The following is a 16,941-nucleotide window of genomic DNA, read 5'->3' as shown; positions in this document are numbered from 1 at the left end:
AGGTGAATACATGTTCAGTCAACTTTGATATGCTAAGTAGAGTACGCGTTTTCCTACAACAAAACCCAGCACCTTATTTGGGCCGGATTAGAATTTGCGTTGCCTCTATACCTAAGACTATAGTACGTGCCGCGCTTTATTCAAAGTCATGCAGCAGTGGTACCATCTTCAGGCCCATAGTCAGCCATGTGTTGCTTTATAATGACCAGCTTTATGTAATTGCAAACTCGAACTCGGGGAAATATTTGTTCTACCAATTAGCTAGCAAGTCAATGAATTAAGAAAGTGGTATGAGTAGTAGATAGATTATAGGTTCAAATCCTGTAAATCATTCTATAGAAACAAGAATAAAAGCTTTCAAAATTATATATTATAATGGATAGGAGGTTTGAGAAACTTGATTCAACTATCAAATAACGGGGACTCAATTCCAATCAATATATATATATATATATACACATATATAGAGAGAGAGAGATGCTGTTAATATCATCATTTTAACCAACGTCCTTTTATCATAAGCTTCTGATGTAGCATCAAATGATTAAAAAATTATTTATTACTTTTCATTTATCTATCAATTATTTAATGTCACACTAGAGATTATAGAAAAAAAGATGACAAATAGCATTTTTTATAGGTACAATAGGCTACCCTCACAACTCGCAAGAGATCTATGTTTTCATGCCTCACAAATTCCACATATTATATTCACATCAAGTTTGCTATATATACGTATCTATAATTGTATTTGTTAATGTTGAAAAATCACACAACAAGCCAAAAGGAAAGAAAGAGTCATTCTCGACCCGCTATGACGATCCGGGTCTCGATCGGTGTAGTTTGGAACCCCGACAGTGGTTCGATATTGTTGTACGGTGTCCGTGTGCACATCCATGATAATGAATCATGTAAAATATATGCAAGGAAAATAAAAGAGGTTGAAACACAGATTTACGTGGTTCGGCATAATGCCTATGTCCACGGACGTTTAGGGAGGGGAAGTCCACTATAACATGAGTATTTTACGGTCACTCATGGTCTCTAATTTCTTATTGTACAATAGAAGTCAGAGATCTATTTGTTGGATGAGATATCATCACTAAAGCTCTCGTCACGAGGTTCAAGAAACTCAAGAAGTCAAAGTCCATTCTCGCCTGGTTTGATCCCTTTTTATCCTTGCCTTGGGCGTGGTGAGGAATGATTGCCTTTTCTTTTACGTGTATGACCACTCTTTCCTCCAATTTCTCCTTTTCCTTTCTGTGGCCACCTTCTCTTCATTCTGACAATTTTTTTTTCCCTTATCTCCTCTTTGTCCCTTCCTTCTCTCTCTCCCTTTTATGTCTTCTAGTGGGAGCCATTTGATGAGTTGGACCTAATTTATTTGGATTTAGGATATTTATCACCTTCAGTATCGATTTGTAAGGTCTGGTTTGGTTACACAAAACCAAATCATCTCATCTCATATAATCATTATAACTTTTTCAAACTCTCACATAAAATATAATAAAAAATTTAACTTTTTCAAATTTTAAAATGAAAATAATATTAAAAATTTATATTATAATAATATTTTATTTAACTTTTAACAAAACATCTCATCTAAACTGCGAAACCAAATGAGGGTTAAGTTTATAAGCCCTTATTCTTTCATTAAGAAAACAGGTTAAAAAGCACGTACACAGTCAAATTATTTGACAATATTTGAAGCATAATATTGGAAATCAGTTTTTCAATTGAGCGGTGCTACTCTGCCGCTCAGAGTACACCGCTCCATCTTACTGCTAGTTCAAAATTCTCTTTTTATTTTTCTTCAATTTTGTATTCATATTTTTTTATCATTTTAAAATATTTTAAAAAAATAAATTAATAAAATTAATAAAATAATAGTTACTTCATTAACTATTAAGATAAAAAAATTAAAATATATAAAGTGTCAAAATGAAAGGATAAATAGAATGGAACTAGCATTTTTCTTTTCAATTTGATTGTTTTCTTTCATAGTACTTAACATGTGATAATTAAAGCTGGCAACATACGCTATCGAATAATTGTCCTTTTCTAAGAAAACGTGAATATTATGGAGATGGCCGGTAAGTATGTACAAAAGACAACACAAAAAACTTCACGTAGAGTACTACTGCATGATGTGCCAACCCCGGCCACATGGGATTGGTCCGGCCTGACTCCGACCTCTAGCACGTTTGCAAAGAATTAAAATTAATGATATATATGTTCTTTATGATCTGATGGGAATGGAACGAACGACATGATTGGGGTCGCATGTCATGGATGTTTGGTTTGAAGTTGGTTTCTGGGATCTGTACCTTGAAATGATTCTCGAAATGCCTGCTGGAAAAAACCTGATGCTAGTCCTTCTCGCGTCGTTTTGTTTCAGAGAATCTTCTTTTGTTAGATTAAACAAAAGATTTCTCTGTATTTTTCCTAGGAGATCAAGTACTAATGACAAGGTAGAAAAATAAAAGGAAGACAGAAGAAATTCAGAAAATTCATGATCTAATTTAGAGTAAGAAAGATTGAGCGAGTGAGGAATATTGCATGCATTTTCTACGACTTTGAGGGCTTGATATATAAATATATATATATATATATACATATAAATATATGAAAAACACTATAGACACAAAGGGATTCTACACACTGAAAATGCCACGTCTCCTCTTTTTTTTTTTTTTCCTCCTCCCGTGCGTCTCCCTTCCTCTCCTCCCCCTTTCCCTCTCTGCCTCTACCACCCCATGGCCGCCATGGTGGTTAGGGACTACCTCAGGGCTGACAAGCTACCGTGCACGGTAGTTTTCATTCCCAGCCAGACGGTGCCTCTTGGATCGTCGGCAGCTTCTACCGGCCCTCAGGTGGTCCTCAACCACCATGATGGCTGCGGGGAGGCGGAGGCAGAGAGGGAAAGGGGTAGGAGGAGAGGGGAGACGCATGTGAGAGGTGCTGTCGTGAGGGGAGGGGAGATGATGGCCTGTTTTTGCCAGCCCTAAGGTGGTCCCCAACCACTATGGCGGCCACGGAGAAGGCGGAAGCAAGCGGAGACACACAGGAAGGGGGAGAAGCACGAGGATGGGGGAAAAATGAAAGAAGAAAAAGAAAGTGGGTAGACGTGGCACACTTACAGTATGGCACATCAGTGTGTGTGATCCCTTTGTGTCTGTAGCAACTTTCTAAACATATATATATATATATATACATACATATATATATATAAAGAATAATGCTAGAGCTCCCGCTGGGCTCTAACATGTGTTTTATTATGTATTTTTTTTTAATTTTTTTTATATAGATTTTTTTAAAAATTTTGAATATTTTGAAAAAATAAAAAAAAATCACAATATTATTAAAAAATACTTTCTTAATCAAAAAATAAAATAAAAAATATTTTTTTATGATTTTTTATTTTACTTCGTGATTAATGAAGTATTTTTTTATGATTTTTTTTTTTTACTTTCTAATTAAGAAAGTGTTTTTAATGATGTTCTAAATTTATTTTATTTTTTAAAAATATTTAAAAGTGTTGAAAAAATCTATATAAAAAATAACTTAAAAAAAAATATGTAAAAATACATGTTAGAGCTCCAGCGGATGCCCCAGCGGGAGCTATAGCATTGTCCATATATAAATATTGCGGTAGTGATCAATCTCAGCTTGATCTGTCATCATTATGCGTGTTAATTATAAATTAAGTTGCATGGAGGAAATTTGAGTACTCGGCCTATTCTAATTTAATAGGTTAATTATTAAAAGAAAAAGGGTTCATGTATTTATCTTAAAAAAAATTGACTTGCCCGTAATCATGAAAATAGAAGTTTCTAATTCATTTTCACAACCCAAGAACGAGTACTTATTTGCTCCATTTCCTAATTTGTTGCATATACAGTTTACTCACATATTAACGCATCTAACAAAGTTAACTGAAATAATCATTTTAACATGAAATAGTTGACATTAAATAAATAATTTTCCTATAATGATTTACGGTAGAAAGTTAAAAATAGTAGTATTGTGAAAACAAAATCTCGTTGCAAATAAAACTGTCATTTTGTGACGGGATTTTCTCAATGCAACTAATTATATTTTGTCAGGCCAAAGTGTCATCATTTTATTTCGGAGGCTCTCCATCTCTTTTTATCTCTTCCATAAAGATAAGAAATCTTTGCTTATTTAAAAAATTATAGATAGGGTTTTTAAAAATAAATCTAAACAATGGTAAAACTAGTTATTTGTGGCGGAGTATAATCTTCACAAATAGTACAAGGTATTTGCAATATTAGAAATTAATGAAAATACGTTAATTTAATTATTTCTAACACGTGCTTATAAGGAATGCATGCATCTATATATATGGCACGTACATGCAGGTTTAAAAGAATTATACTCTGTCACGCAGCTAGGGCTTTCGTGCCCAACAACATTAATGAGTACTCGATCGATTAACTGCTTGAAATCTAGAATGTGTTGTATTTATTTTTATAAACAATGGACTAGTATTAATATTTAGTCATTGAACCCATAATGAGATAGGCCATTTTAATAGATACATATGGAGGTCCCTACTCTCACCCCACTTTAAAATAGAACTAGCCAATTGAGTTCTATTTAGAGTTTTTTGCTCTTCCTCTTCTCTCTCTTAGGGCAAGAACCAAAAATCAGAAAAGAATGATAGAGAGTAGTTCTCTCTATAGCTGGAAAACTTCCTCTTTTGCAAGAACCCTAAAGCTCTATGAAAAATTCATCACAAGTTATTGGAAGTATGAACTCTCAATTTTATTGAACATATGCTTTGATTTATGGGAAGAAATTATCACTTCTTATGAATCTAACAGTTGGTATCAGAGCCTTCTTCCTATTTTTCATGGCTGTGTTTCTTTACTTTTAGCTGTTGTGACTTGCTAGCGCTTTTGTGCGTAGGATTGATTTTCGATGACTTGACTCTAGCTCTTGATTTTCGGTAACTTGTTACAAATTTGGCAAACCCGTATAATAAAGGAACTGGGTGAAGTATATTTTTTTTTTCTCTGGAGCTTTATCACTTGTTCCATGTGTTTATTGGATATTGAAAATTGGGTGGGGGCGCTAGCTACTCTTGAAGCTTTTTCCTTTTCATTTTGCAAAAGGTTTCTTTTATTCTAAATACTAAATATTTGTTCAGATGCATAAAAAAAAAAAAAATGGAAGGAGGATAATAGTACTGGTTGTTCATGTGCTATTATATATATATATATATATATATATATATATATATATATTATGGCAATAAAGAATCTTGTATGGAGATACTTTTGATTTTTTTTTTTTTTTTTTTTGTCTTTTTTGTTGTAATACTGATGGTTTGGAGTGGGTATATACGCACCTCTCATGGGACTAGTCATGATAAATTATCAGAATTGTTATATTGATCATGCTTCTGCTTAATGACATTATACTAAAATCCACACGGATAGTAAATTTTTGCCTTGTCGGCAAACCATTATTTGGTAAGATGCTTAGGACGATAAAGATAATAGTTAAGTGCTTGGCATTTAGTGACCTAGTGCTATCCTCTCGGTAGTGGGTCATTTTAAGTCCTTGTATTTAATTATTTTGCTTTATCATGTGTAAGAGACTTTTATGTATCTTGAGCTTTAGCATAGTGCGTAAGAGTCTATTTTGAATAAGACTCTAACATAAATATAAGATTGCCTAATTGAGACATATGGGTGACTGTTTCTTCCTCCACATGCATAATAAATTTTGTTATATTCTCCTCATCTTATAGCAATGTGGCTTTGTCTCTCTCTTTGTTTGCCATCAAGTTTAACGGGAACCAATTATGAGGATTGGTATGAGTCTCTCACTATTAATTTGGCTATCATGAATTTGGATTTGGCTTTGAGGGTTGATGCGCCTATTGAACCCACTAATGAAAGTTCTGCGGCTGAAAAGACTCGTTATGAGCAGTGGATGCATTCTAATAGGACTTGTCTCATGATTATGAAGTATACTATTGATAAGTCTATCAGTCAGAGCATAATTGATATAGATAGCGCTAAACAATATATTGATGTCGTTGGGAAGAAATTTACTCAGTTTGATAAGGTAGAAAAGGGAACTCTGATGAAACTTCTTACTACAACAACCTATGATGGGGTTAGTGGAGTTCGAGAGCATATAATAAAACTTACTCATTTCTTTAACAAACTCAAAGGAATGAAAGTTGAGTTAGCAGATAGCTTTCGTGTATGGCAAGTGTTTGAATTTTTGCCACCTCAATTTGATGCACTCAAGACCACTTATAATGCTCAAAAAGACGAATGGAGTTTGAGTGAAATGACTGCTATTGTAGCCCAATAAGAGAAGATTATGAAAAAGGCCAAGTCTCACGCTGCTTTCATGGTAACTATTGATAAAGGGAAGAAGAAGTTCTTCAAGGGTTATAGTAGCAACTCTTGTAAGATGAAGAAATCTGGGAAGCCTCCTTAGCAAGCTAGTGTAAGTGTTCCAAATGGGCCTAAGAATGAAGTTTTTAAGGAAATGTGTAACTTCTGTCATTTGTTTGGTCACAAGAGGGTTGATTGTAGGAGATTTAAGGTTTGGTTAGACAAGAAAGGTACACGTTCTCTACTAGTGTGTTTTGAGTCTAATCTAGTTGATGTGCCTTCTTATACTTGGTGGCTAGATACTGATGCAACTATTCACACTACAAATTCGTTGCAGGAATTAAGGAACCACAGAAGACCATTTGATACAAAGTTTGTAGTAAATATGGGCAATGGTGTGAAGGTTAAAGTTAAACATATTGGTGATGTCAGACTTATTTTGGCTTCTAAGCATGTTTTGAACTTGTCTGATACTAATTTTATACCTTCCATCAAAAGAAATCTTATCTCTGTTTCTATTTTAGACAAATGTGGTTATGTTTTTCATTTTGGAAATGGAAAGACTACAATATTTTATGATTCTATTGTGGTTGGTACTGCTACTTTATATGATGGTTTGTATAAAATTGACTTGTTTCCTGTTTTAGATCTTGCTTCTTCTAGTGTCTATGTTGTGAATGTTGTAGTTGGTTTTAAACGTACTAGATCCAATGAAAACTCTTCCATGTTGTGGCACAAAAGGTTGGGTCATATTTCTAGAGAAAGGATGGAAAGGTTGATTAAAGAAGACATTCTAGTTGACTTGGATTTTTCTGATTTTGAAATTTGTGTTGTGTGTATCAAAGTGAAGCTTCCAACAAAAATTAGAAAGCAAAAGATTAGCAGAAGTCTAGATATTCTAGATTTAATCCATACTGATATTTGTGGTCCCATTTCACCTGCTGCTTTGGGAAATTATATATAGTTCATTACCTTTATTGATGATTATTCTCGCTATGGTTGTATTGAGCTCATTCGAGAAAAATCAGACTCATTGGAAGTTTTTAAGGTTTTTAAGGTTGTTATGGAACTCCAGAAAAATAAGAAAATCAAAACAATAAGATCAGATAGAGGAGGTGAATTTTATGGGAGATATGATGAAATTGAAAGAAATCCTAGACCTTTTGCTAGATTTCTTCAGGCATGTGATATCGAGGCTCAATACACAATGCCTGGAACTCCTGAACATAATGGTATTGCAGAAAGAAGAAATCGTACTCTTATGGATATGGTGCGGTGTATGCTTAGTCATTCCACTTTGCCTGAATTTTTGTGGGGTGAGACTTTGAAAATCGTTGCATATATTTTGAATCAAATACCAAGTAACGGCTCGTAAAACTCCTTATGAGTTATAGTCAGGTAAAATGCCTAGTTTGCATCATTTTCATGTTTGTGGCTATAAAGCAAAAATAAGGCCTTATAATCCTCAATAGAAGAAACTTGATCCTAAGACAATTACTGGTTATTTTGTTGGCTACTATGTGGGATCAAGAGGCTCTAGATTCTATTGCTCTTCTAATGTTATTAAAGTTATTGAATCTGATCGAGCCATTTTCTTTGAGGATGTTAGTGACAGTAGAAGTTCTGTACCACGTGAAGTTGCATTTAAGGAGGAGCGTGTTGTTATACCTATTCAGGTTACTCCTCCATCAGTGGTTGCACCACCATTGACAGAGGGAACATGTATTGTTGTCCAAGACCCTATTGTTGACACTATAGTTGATGTTGATGTGGGGACTGATGATATTGTTATGAGGAGATCACAGAGAATTCGTAGACCAGCAATTTCAGATGATTATATTGTCTATTTGCAGGAGCATGAGTTTAATACTGGTATGTCTCTTGATCCAGCCTCTTTTAAGGAGGCCATTGATAGTCCTCAATCTTCATGTTGGATGGATGCTATGCATGATAAGGTGGCATCGTGTGTCATAACGGAGTATGAAACTTAGTTGAACTACCATGTGGCTATAGGCCAATTGGTTGCAAATGAGTTTTTAAAATCAAGTATAATTCTGAAGGCTAGGTAGAAAGGTAGAAGCTAGGCTTGTTGTTAAGGGTTTTAACCAAAGACAAGACATTGATTATAAAGACACTTTCTCACTTGTTTCTACCAATGATTCTTTTCTGATTATTATGGCATTGATGGTTCATTTTAATCTTGAGTTGCATCAAATGGATGTCAAAACAGTTTTCCTTAATGGACATCTATTTGAGGATGCGTATATGATGCAATTAGATGGTTTCCAATTAAGTTGAAGGAAAGGAACACATGGTGTGTAAATTTAACAAGTCCATTTAAGGGCTTAAACAAGTGTCGAGACAATGGTACCTAAAGTTTAATGAGATTGCTACCTCTTACGATTTCAATGAAAATCTTGTTGATCAATGCATATATTTGAGGGTCAGTGAGAGTAAGTATATCTTTCTTATTCTTTATGTTGATGATATATTACTCCCCGCAAATGACATCGAGCTTATGTTTGAGATAAAACGCATGTTGTCATCTCATTTTGATATGAAAGATCTTGATGAGGCCTCTTATGTTTTAGAAATCCAAATTTATCGTGAGAGATCTAGAGGTGTTGTGCTTGGGAAATGCTTGAGTGATCTTGGTTTAGCTCACTGGAAAGCTGCAAAGAAAGTACTTAGGTATTTGCAAGGAACTATAGATCTAATACTTACATATCAGCGATTTGACATTCTTGATATAATTGGATATTCTGATGCAGATTTTGCGGGTTGTTCAGATGACAGGAGATCCACTTCTGATTATATTTTTATGATGGCAAGATGAATTTTTTCTTGGAAAAGTGTCAAACAGACACTTACAGCTTCCTCTAGAATGGAGGCAGAGTATGTAGCTTGTTATGAGGCTACATGTCAGACTATATGGTTGTGAAACTTTATCTTGGGGCTAGGTGTTGTGAACACTATTTCGAGGCTGCTGAAGATATTTTGTGACAACTCTGCAGCAATCGCTTTCTCTTGAAACACTATGAGCTCTTCTCGCTCCAAGCATATTGATATTAAGTATTTGTTTGTTAGAGAGAAAATAGCCGAGTCTTATATTTGTATTGAACATATTTCTACAGAGCATATGTTAGCTGACCCACTAACTAAAGGTTTAGCTCCAAAAATGTTCAAGAGCATGTGACTCATTTGGAATTGTTAAAATCTTCTGTTGTATTTAGTTAGTGGGAGTTCTGCGATCATTAACTGTTTGACTCTATTGTTTATGCTCATATTTTATTTTAAATGTAGCAATGGCAATGAATGCCCAAGTCACGCGCATTTTGGACAAGGCGTACTTTATATATTGAGACATATTGACTAGTCTCGTGCCTAGGTCACACCCATTTTGGACAAGGCAATTGTTTATGTAATGAGACATTATGTTTAGTCTCATGCCTTAGTCGCGCGCATTTTGGACAAGAAGTACTTTATGTATTGAGACATATTGATTAGTCTCATGTCTGAGTCACGCACATTATGGACAAGGCATATTACCTATAAGAGACAATCTATTTTAGTTTATGCCTAAGTCAGGTGATTGTAAGTATAAGTTTGGTATCATATATCATGTCGATATAGTTACTAGACTAGGTGCTGCAACTGCATTTTGGACAAGGCCTATTGCTTTAAAAACATTCAGTTTTGTCTCTATGGCTTCTTGTGGAAATGGTTGTTTGTCACTCTTTTGATTATTTCCATATTGCACTTGCATCTCATCAGCCTAAATTACGTGATTGCAAGTATTGGTCATGTGTCGTATGCCCTGTCGTGTATTGTTCACTAACTTGTACTTGAAGGTTTGAACAAGGCCTTTGATTTTGGGATGCTTGTTTGTGTTTATATTGTGATTAAATGTAATGATGTCTAAGTGGAATATTGTTGTATTTATTTTTATAAACAATAGACTAGCATTAACATTTAGTCATTGACACATATGGAAGTCCTTACTCTCACCCCACTTTAAAATAGAACTAGCCCATTGAGTTTTATTTAGGATTTTTTGCTCTTCATCTTCTCTCTCTTAGGGCAAGAACCAAAAATCAGAAAAGAGGGGTAGAGAGTAGTTCTCTCCATAGCTGAAAAGACTTTCTCTTTTGCAGGAACCCTAAAACTCTATGGAAAATTCATCACAAGTTATTGGAGGTATAAACTCTCAATTTTATTGAACATATGATTTGATTTATGGGAAGAAATTATCGCATCTTGTAAATCTAACAAAATGATCATTAACTCAAACTACTAACACTGCATATACAAAGGAAACCATTAATGTAGCAGCAGTAGCTTTAGGAGGATATATATATATATATATATATATATATATATATAAAGAGTGATTGGCATAATTAGATTGATTAAGGACTTACAAATCCTAACCACATAATTTACAGCACATTTGTATAGAGTCAAAGATTGTATAGCATCATGAGCAATCAGCCTTGGATTTTAGCAGAGTGACTGCTAATGATGTTATATCATTTCTGTAAAGTAGTGATCTTTGTGTGCTGCAAATTAACTTGAAAATCCATGATGATGATCTACTAGAAGCCCCCGCCGAGAGCGGGAGCCCAATAATCTACTCCATTGTCGCTCCCAACTTGCAGAGTACATGACACTGGAATCAGACACAACCCTCTACTTCTCAGATCTTTCTTTGGCTCTTTATGAAGATCCTAACGATTTCAAATGAAAACAAGAAAGAAACAGTAAGAAAAAATAAATAAATAAATAATGCATATTAATTCCATTTCATTTATTAGGACCATGCAGAAAAAGAAGAAAAAAAGCTTTCCATTGGAACAAAGATCACATGATATCTTCTTTTTATGAAGAAAGAATTATATTCATATATAGTCAATAACTACCTGCAGCTCAGGTGCCTCTTTCCTCTTGATACAATTGTCATTCAGCAGCTAGTCAAGAAGGGGAAAAACCATTTCAAAAGCATTATCAATTTTAAGTGGTTGGTGAAACTTTAAAATTTAAAGCACTTGGTTTTCTAGTTTAGCAAACACAGTAAAGTATTAGATTAATTTTCCAAATCCAAGTTCCCAACATTCTAACACCCCTTTAAGAAGGCAATGGATCCAATAAAGCATACCTGACCAGGGTCTTCAGGAAATATACAATTCCTCTTATCTCCTTGTGCCTAACAAGATTATAGTAGAATAAAATAACAATCATTAATTAATAGTGGCCCATTGTTGACCATAAAAACACTCGACATGCCATAGAGAGAGAGAGAGAGAGAATGCTTCTATTGGGAAGTGAGAAATTATGGTTCATATAGTAGTATCTTACATAATGTTGTTGCCTCATGTTTCCTGATCCACTACCAAAGTAAGGTAAGCTGAGGGCCTGCATCCAGGTCAGGTGAGGAAATTACAGAAAGCGTATATTTAAGAACTTGATCAATGAGTACTAAAGAATATGGGAATTAAGAACATTGAGAAATGAAACTTTTGCAATTTCCCATCACTGATCATGGTTGTCTACAAAGAATAAATGATAAATGATGAAGAAGAAACATCACCTCAATTTGACTCTGAAGGAATCTGATATACCCAAGAGCTTCTAACAACACAGAGGCTGTGTCAGTCTGCAAAAGGTGAAAAAAGTAGAACACACCACAACAGTCCAAAGTCATATTTTTATGTCTTTTTTTATAAAGAATATAATAATATTGCTCACATAGGTAAAAATTGTGATCATTAATTCATCAAGTAAAATACTTTAATTATAAAGTGATTACACAAAAATAAACTTACAAACTGATATGGTTTGATGTGGTACGTCAGATTGTAAAGTTACTTTTATTATAAAATAGATCTAACGGATTCTATGAAATTACATTATCAGTTTGTGGGTTTACTTTATGTAATCTCTATGTGTTTGTAGTAATTCTCATTCATTAAACACCCAAAACATATATTTTGATGTTAAGTTTTGAACAATCCACTTACCCAGAAAAAAATAAAGAGAAAACCCTAGTCTAGTGATTTGAGAAAAAGATGGAGAAAGGAATTAGATAATATACGGAAGGAAAATGCTGTATTCACCGAGGATACACACAGACAAGAGCTACCGATTTGTTTTTTTTTTTTTTCCTTTTTTTATATTTAATGGTTAAAGAAGCGTTTTTTAATAAGTTTGTATTTTTTTTTTTTGAAAACAAAAATGTTTGAGGGAATTTAACAATTTTTTGAAAAAAACATTACACGTTGGGTCGCCTCTCTCGGTTGCTGTAGCAGTCTGCTATACCGAAAGAATGCCTCTTTATAATTAGTCTTTATGGACTTCCCCGGCCGTGAAGATCGTGAATTGTTCCATAATTTTTTTTTTTTTTGTTTGCCAAATTTCTTTGAGGCATCTTAATTATTTAGCTAGTTTAGGGCTTACCTTTCCGAATGGAGATACCAGCTGGTGGAGAGCTGTTATTCTGTCACCTAATTTCTCCTTCCTCACCTGATCATAAAATATATAAGACAGAAGAGATCAAGATGCGCGCATGAGGCATGGCTGCGATTTATTTATTTAGTTGAAAGATTGATTTTTCCTTTTGATGGATAAGTTGGAGAGAAACAGATATATACAGAATCGTCACTATTGAAAAGTGACAGTGAAGAAAGACAACAACTTGATCATCAGTTGCCACCCACAGATGTTTGTGTGTGCTTGTTGTGTATGCATGTGTTGAGAATGGTGTGGCTCTCATGTGGGGTTGGGGTTGTATCATGTGTTGGGGAGAGAGAGAGAGAGAGAGAGAGAGAGAGATCAGATCATCAGCGACCGGGGGAGGGAGGGGGGTGGGTGTTGGTATTTTGAGTTCATGTATACATTACCTTGAAGGTAGTTTGGGTTGAAGAAGGTTCAATCCTAGCTTTCTTGGGTGCCCCACCAGTTGCATTGCTGTTACGCTTTAGAGGAAAGAAGAAAGAAACCTCATTGCAGGGTTTGCAATGGTGAACATATACATATAGCCAGTAAATCATTTGGGGGATTAGGGCAGGAAATTAATTTAAAAATAAAAGGATGAAAAAACTTTCACAAAAAAATAAAAATAAAATAAAATAAAAATAAAAAATTGTAAGAAATTCTGTAGGAAAAGAATTAATTTGGTGGGTGGGGGAGCTAAACCAATTGTCAATATTTGCACTGTTCTGTGGATAATTTATTCAAATAAAAAAAATTAATATAAATGAATGGCCTATATGAAAGTTTAAGGAATCTCCAAAAGAACATGATTAATCAAGTATATTTTAACGACCATCGTTTCAAAAATGTTGTCGATCTACCCTAGAAAAAAAAAAAAAAAAATTCAAAAATTGAAAGACTGATCATCATCTCAGTCTCCATCTCTTCTCTTACCTGATCAGAAGATCGATCGGGTGGTGGGAGCCTCCCATCTTTCGATCTGTTGTAATTGCTAGAAAAATCCAACATATTTTTACTGCTGATCAAACTTGTCAGACATGAAGACTTTGGAGATGAAGCTGCAGGCATTACTTGAGACCAGTTAGGTTTTGCTTCTTCAAACTCCTCATGAGTTTCATTTCCATACATATAGCTGCTTGCGGGATGTTCTTTCTTAACATTCACAGCAGAAGCCTTTGAAGCTTGACATAGAACTGGGTCCTCCCAATTCTCCATTAACCTCTTAGGTTGAAACTGGCTCATGCTAATTAGCTTGTCTTCTTCACCAACTAATCCCCCCCTAAAAGAAAAACCATGACATGCATCACGATCCCAACTAATTAATTAAATTAATCATACTCCATATTATGTTGAAGAGAGAGAGAGAGAGAGAGAGAGATCAGAGAGAGAACAAAATCAAACCCATGTACCATAATTCGTATAAGTTTAAAAGTTTAACAGAAATAGGAGGATGATTAATGATCGATGCGCATATTATGCACAGAGAAAGAGGTAATTAATTACAAGATATTTAATCATTCAGCCATGGATGTACGTATGATAAGAGAGACAGTTATGAGACGATTACAAGAGTAGTTGGCTCCAAGACTCTGGAAGCTCCTGGCTATCATGCCAAGAATGAATGGGAAGTGAAGAAGAAGAAGAAGAAGAAGAAGTGGGTGCATATTGAGGTAAATAACTTGCAGGAGTAGGCAAGAAAGGAGAAGATGGCTGTGTCGTGCCATTGATATTCCACCAGTTAGGGTTTCCGGCCATCATTTGTTGCACCGGGGAGCTCTGCAAAACACCTCTATTCATGCCTTCTGAGAAAATTACCCTTTCTCTTTTCTTTTTTCTTCTTATTTGAAGCTCCCAAACAAGTCTTCGTAGAAGCTTTGAGACCTCTTACTTAATCCGGATTAAGTAGATCGAGGAAACTGCAAGAGAGAGTTTGAATAATAATGGAGTTTGATAACCTTTTGTCTCTGCTACCTTTCTTTTCCTTGTTTGTTTATTGCTTTGCCTTTTTCTTTCCTCCTTTATTAATTCTAAGTTTTTTTCTTTTCTTTCTTGCTTTTTCCCTGCTTTCGCTTTATCTCAAAGTGGGACAGAAAAGATGTTAGCAATTCCCATTAATTACGAAACAAAATTATGGGTCTTACTAAAGTGACTGTGAGTGTACAAATTTTCCTTTATATCAAGCGCACGTACTAGTTAGGTCTGAATCCATTTATGCAACGTATATAGCTGAAAACATGTACAAAGACAAAGCAATTTGTAACTTAACCAATCCATGCATGTTATATTTGTTGATTTACTTAATTAATGCATTCTTTTTTTCTTTTTTGAGTCAAAGACTCATAACGATTATATAAGTAATTGACATTAATGTACGATAGAGCATTTATATTATATGTAGGGTGAGCACATCAAAGCTGGTTTCATCATAGATAAGTATTATATCTCTATAAAATTGTTAAGAAACAAGAGGGAGACGTGTTTGCTCAAAACTGTATATTGATTTGTATTCAACTTTACAAATAAATAGATGAACAAGAGACTAAGTATAGGAAGTTGTACATAAGGTAAGCAGACTAATTCCTAAAATTAAGGTGATTCCTGATTTTGTGCAAGCTAAAATTAAGGTAAGTAGATTGATTTTGTGATATCTATCAATACTCTCCCTCAAGTTGGTACATGTAGATCTGTAATACTCAACTTGTGCGAGAAATGATGAAAAAGTTCTTGTCCTAAAGCTTTGGTGAAGATATCAGCGACTTGCTTATTTGAAGAAGTGTGAATAGCTTTGAGGAGGCCCAAACGAATTTATCATGCATAATGTGGCAATCATCTCAATGTATTTGGAACACTCATGAAACACAGGATTGTGTGCAATGAAAAGTGCAGATTGATTGTCGCAATGAAGTGTGAAAGGCTCGGGATGAGAGATGCCAAGATCAGTGAGAAGCTGCTTCAACCATGTGAGTTTGCAGGTGGTAACGACTATAGCTCGATATTCAGCTTCAGCAGAAGAGCAGGCAACGGTAGTCTGTTTCTTGGTAAGCCATGAGATTAAACTAATGCCTATCTGAATGAAGTAGCCAGTGGTGGAGCGGCGTGTGGTGGGGCAGCTTGCCCAATCAGAATAAGTATAAGCTGTAACCTGTAGAGTGCTAGAGGAGGAGAAAAAAATGCCTTGGTCGGGACTCCCTTTGATGTAACAGAGAACACAAGTAGCGACAGTCATGTGAAGAACACGAAGAGCATGCATGAACTGACTAAGAATGTTGACTGCATAAACAATGTCGGGTTGAGTGATGGTCAGATAGATGAGGCGACCAACTAGGCGACAATAAAGGCAAGGATCAGGGAAGAAAGTGTCATCTTGATTGTTAAGCTTCAAATGTTGCTCCATAGGAAAAGAGGCAGTTCGAGCACCAATTTACCACTGTCAGAAAGTATGTCGAGAGCATATTGTGCTGACTGAGGAAAATGCCTTTGTGAGAGCGAACAACTTTGAGTCCAAGAAAATATTTCAGAGAACCAAGATCTTTTGTTTTGAAATGAGTAGAGATAATTCTTTTGAAAGCTTCGATCTGAGAAATGTCATTTACAGCCACTAAGATGTCATCAACATAAATAAGAATAAGAGTGATGCTGGTGTGGGTAACAAGAGCGAATAAAGAATGATCTGCCTGAGATTGTTGAAAACCTGCATCAAGAAGCACAGTAGTTAGTTTAAAAAATCAGTTGCGGGAGGCTTGCTTGAAGCCATAGAAGGATTTTCTGAGCCGACAGACACGGGTCTCCCCTTAGTGCAGTATCCAAGTAGTGGAGTCATGTAGACTTCTTCATCAAGATCGCGTGCAAAAAAAAAATATTATTGACGTCGAGTTGTTGAATAATCTAATTTTTTGTAGCAGCGATTGCCAATAAAAATTGTACATAAGTATAGAAAATTGTACAAAAGGTAAGTAGACTAATTCCTAAAATTAATGTGATTCCTGATTTTGTGCAAGCTAAAATTAAGGTAAGTAGCTAGACTGATTTTGTGATATCTGTCAATAAAAATTGTAGTTGAAAACGAAAATCC

The 16,941-nt window shown here is 34.9% G+C and overlaps 2 protein-coding genes across 3 annotated transcripts; both read right to left on the bottom strand.

Moving 5' to 3' along the window:
• Positions 1–10,693: 10,693 nt before the first annotated feature.
• On the bottom strand, positions 10,694–14,871 carry LOC121253238 (transcription factor bHLH68-like). 2 transcript variants are annotated; one of them, XM_041153226.1, is made up of 10 exons: positions 14,437–14,871; positions 13,803–14,148; positions 13,277–13,351; positions 12,834–12,899; positions 11,968–12,033; positions 11,736–11,792; positions 11,536–11,583; positions 11,300–11,347; positions 11,047–11,107; positions 10,694–10,820 (listed from the first exon to the last, which is right to left on the bottom strand). In XM_041153226.1, coding segments are annotated over exons 1-10 (999 nt in total). In that variant the 5' UTR covers positions 14,667–14,871; the 3' UTR covers positions 10,694–10,818. The 2 variants fall into 2 exon arrangements, with proteins under 2 accessions (XP_041009160.1, XP_041009158.1); XM_041153224.1 differs by having other exon boundaries at positions 10,694–11,107; positions 14,437–14,869.
• Positions 14,872–15,630: 759 nt separating this feature from the next.
• LOC121253549 (uncharacterized mitochondrial protein AtMg00810-like) lies at positions 15,631–16,263 on the bottom strand. Its single transcript, XM_041153552.1, has one exon. It carries the CDS (start codon positions 16,261–16,263, stop codon positions 15,631–15,633), a length of 633 nt encoding a protein of 210 aa, XP_041009486.1.
• Between the last annotated feature and the right edge of the window lie 678 nt (positions 16,264–16,941).

Source organism: Juglans microcarpa x Juglans regia, chromosome 2S, assembly GCF_004785595.1.
Source record: "Juglans microcarpa x Juglans regia isolate MS1-56 chromosome 2S, Jm3101_v1.0, whole genome shotgun sequence".
Lineage (NCBI taxonomy): Eukaryota > Viridiplantae > Streptophyta > Magnoliopsida > Fagales > Juglandaceae > Juglans > Juglans microcarpa x Juglans regia.
The sequence above is the reverse complement of the archived record's forward strand: the minus strand, read 5'-3'. Positions and strand labels throughout refer to the sequence as shown.

Bases quoted from the DNA above. Each gene is read 5' to 3' on its own strand.
- LOC121253549 (XM_041153552.1), bottom strand. From the start codon at position 16,263: ATGGAGCAACATTTGAAGCTTAACAATCAAGATGACACTTTCTTCCCT.
- LOC121253238 (XM_041153224.1), bottom strand. From the start codon at position 14,666: ATGAATAGAGGTGTTTTGCAGAGCTCCCCGGTGCAACAAATGATGGCC. The intron at 14,149-14,436 runs GTAATCGTCTCA...TTTTTCTTTTAG, and splicing joins TCTTGGAGCCAACTACTCTT to GGGGGGATTAGTTGGTGAAG. The intron at 12,034-12,833 runs GTAAGCCCTAAA...CACCTTTTGCAG, and splicing joins TGGTATCTCCATTCGGAAAG to ACTGACACAGCCTCTGTGTT.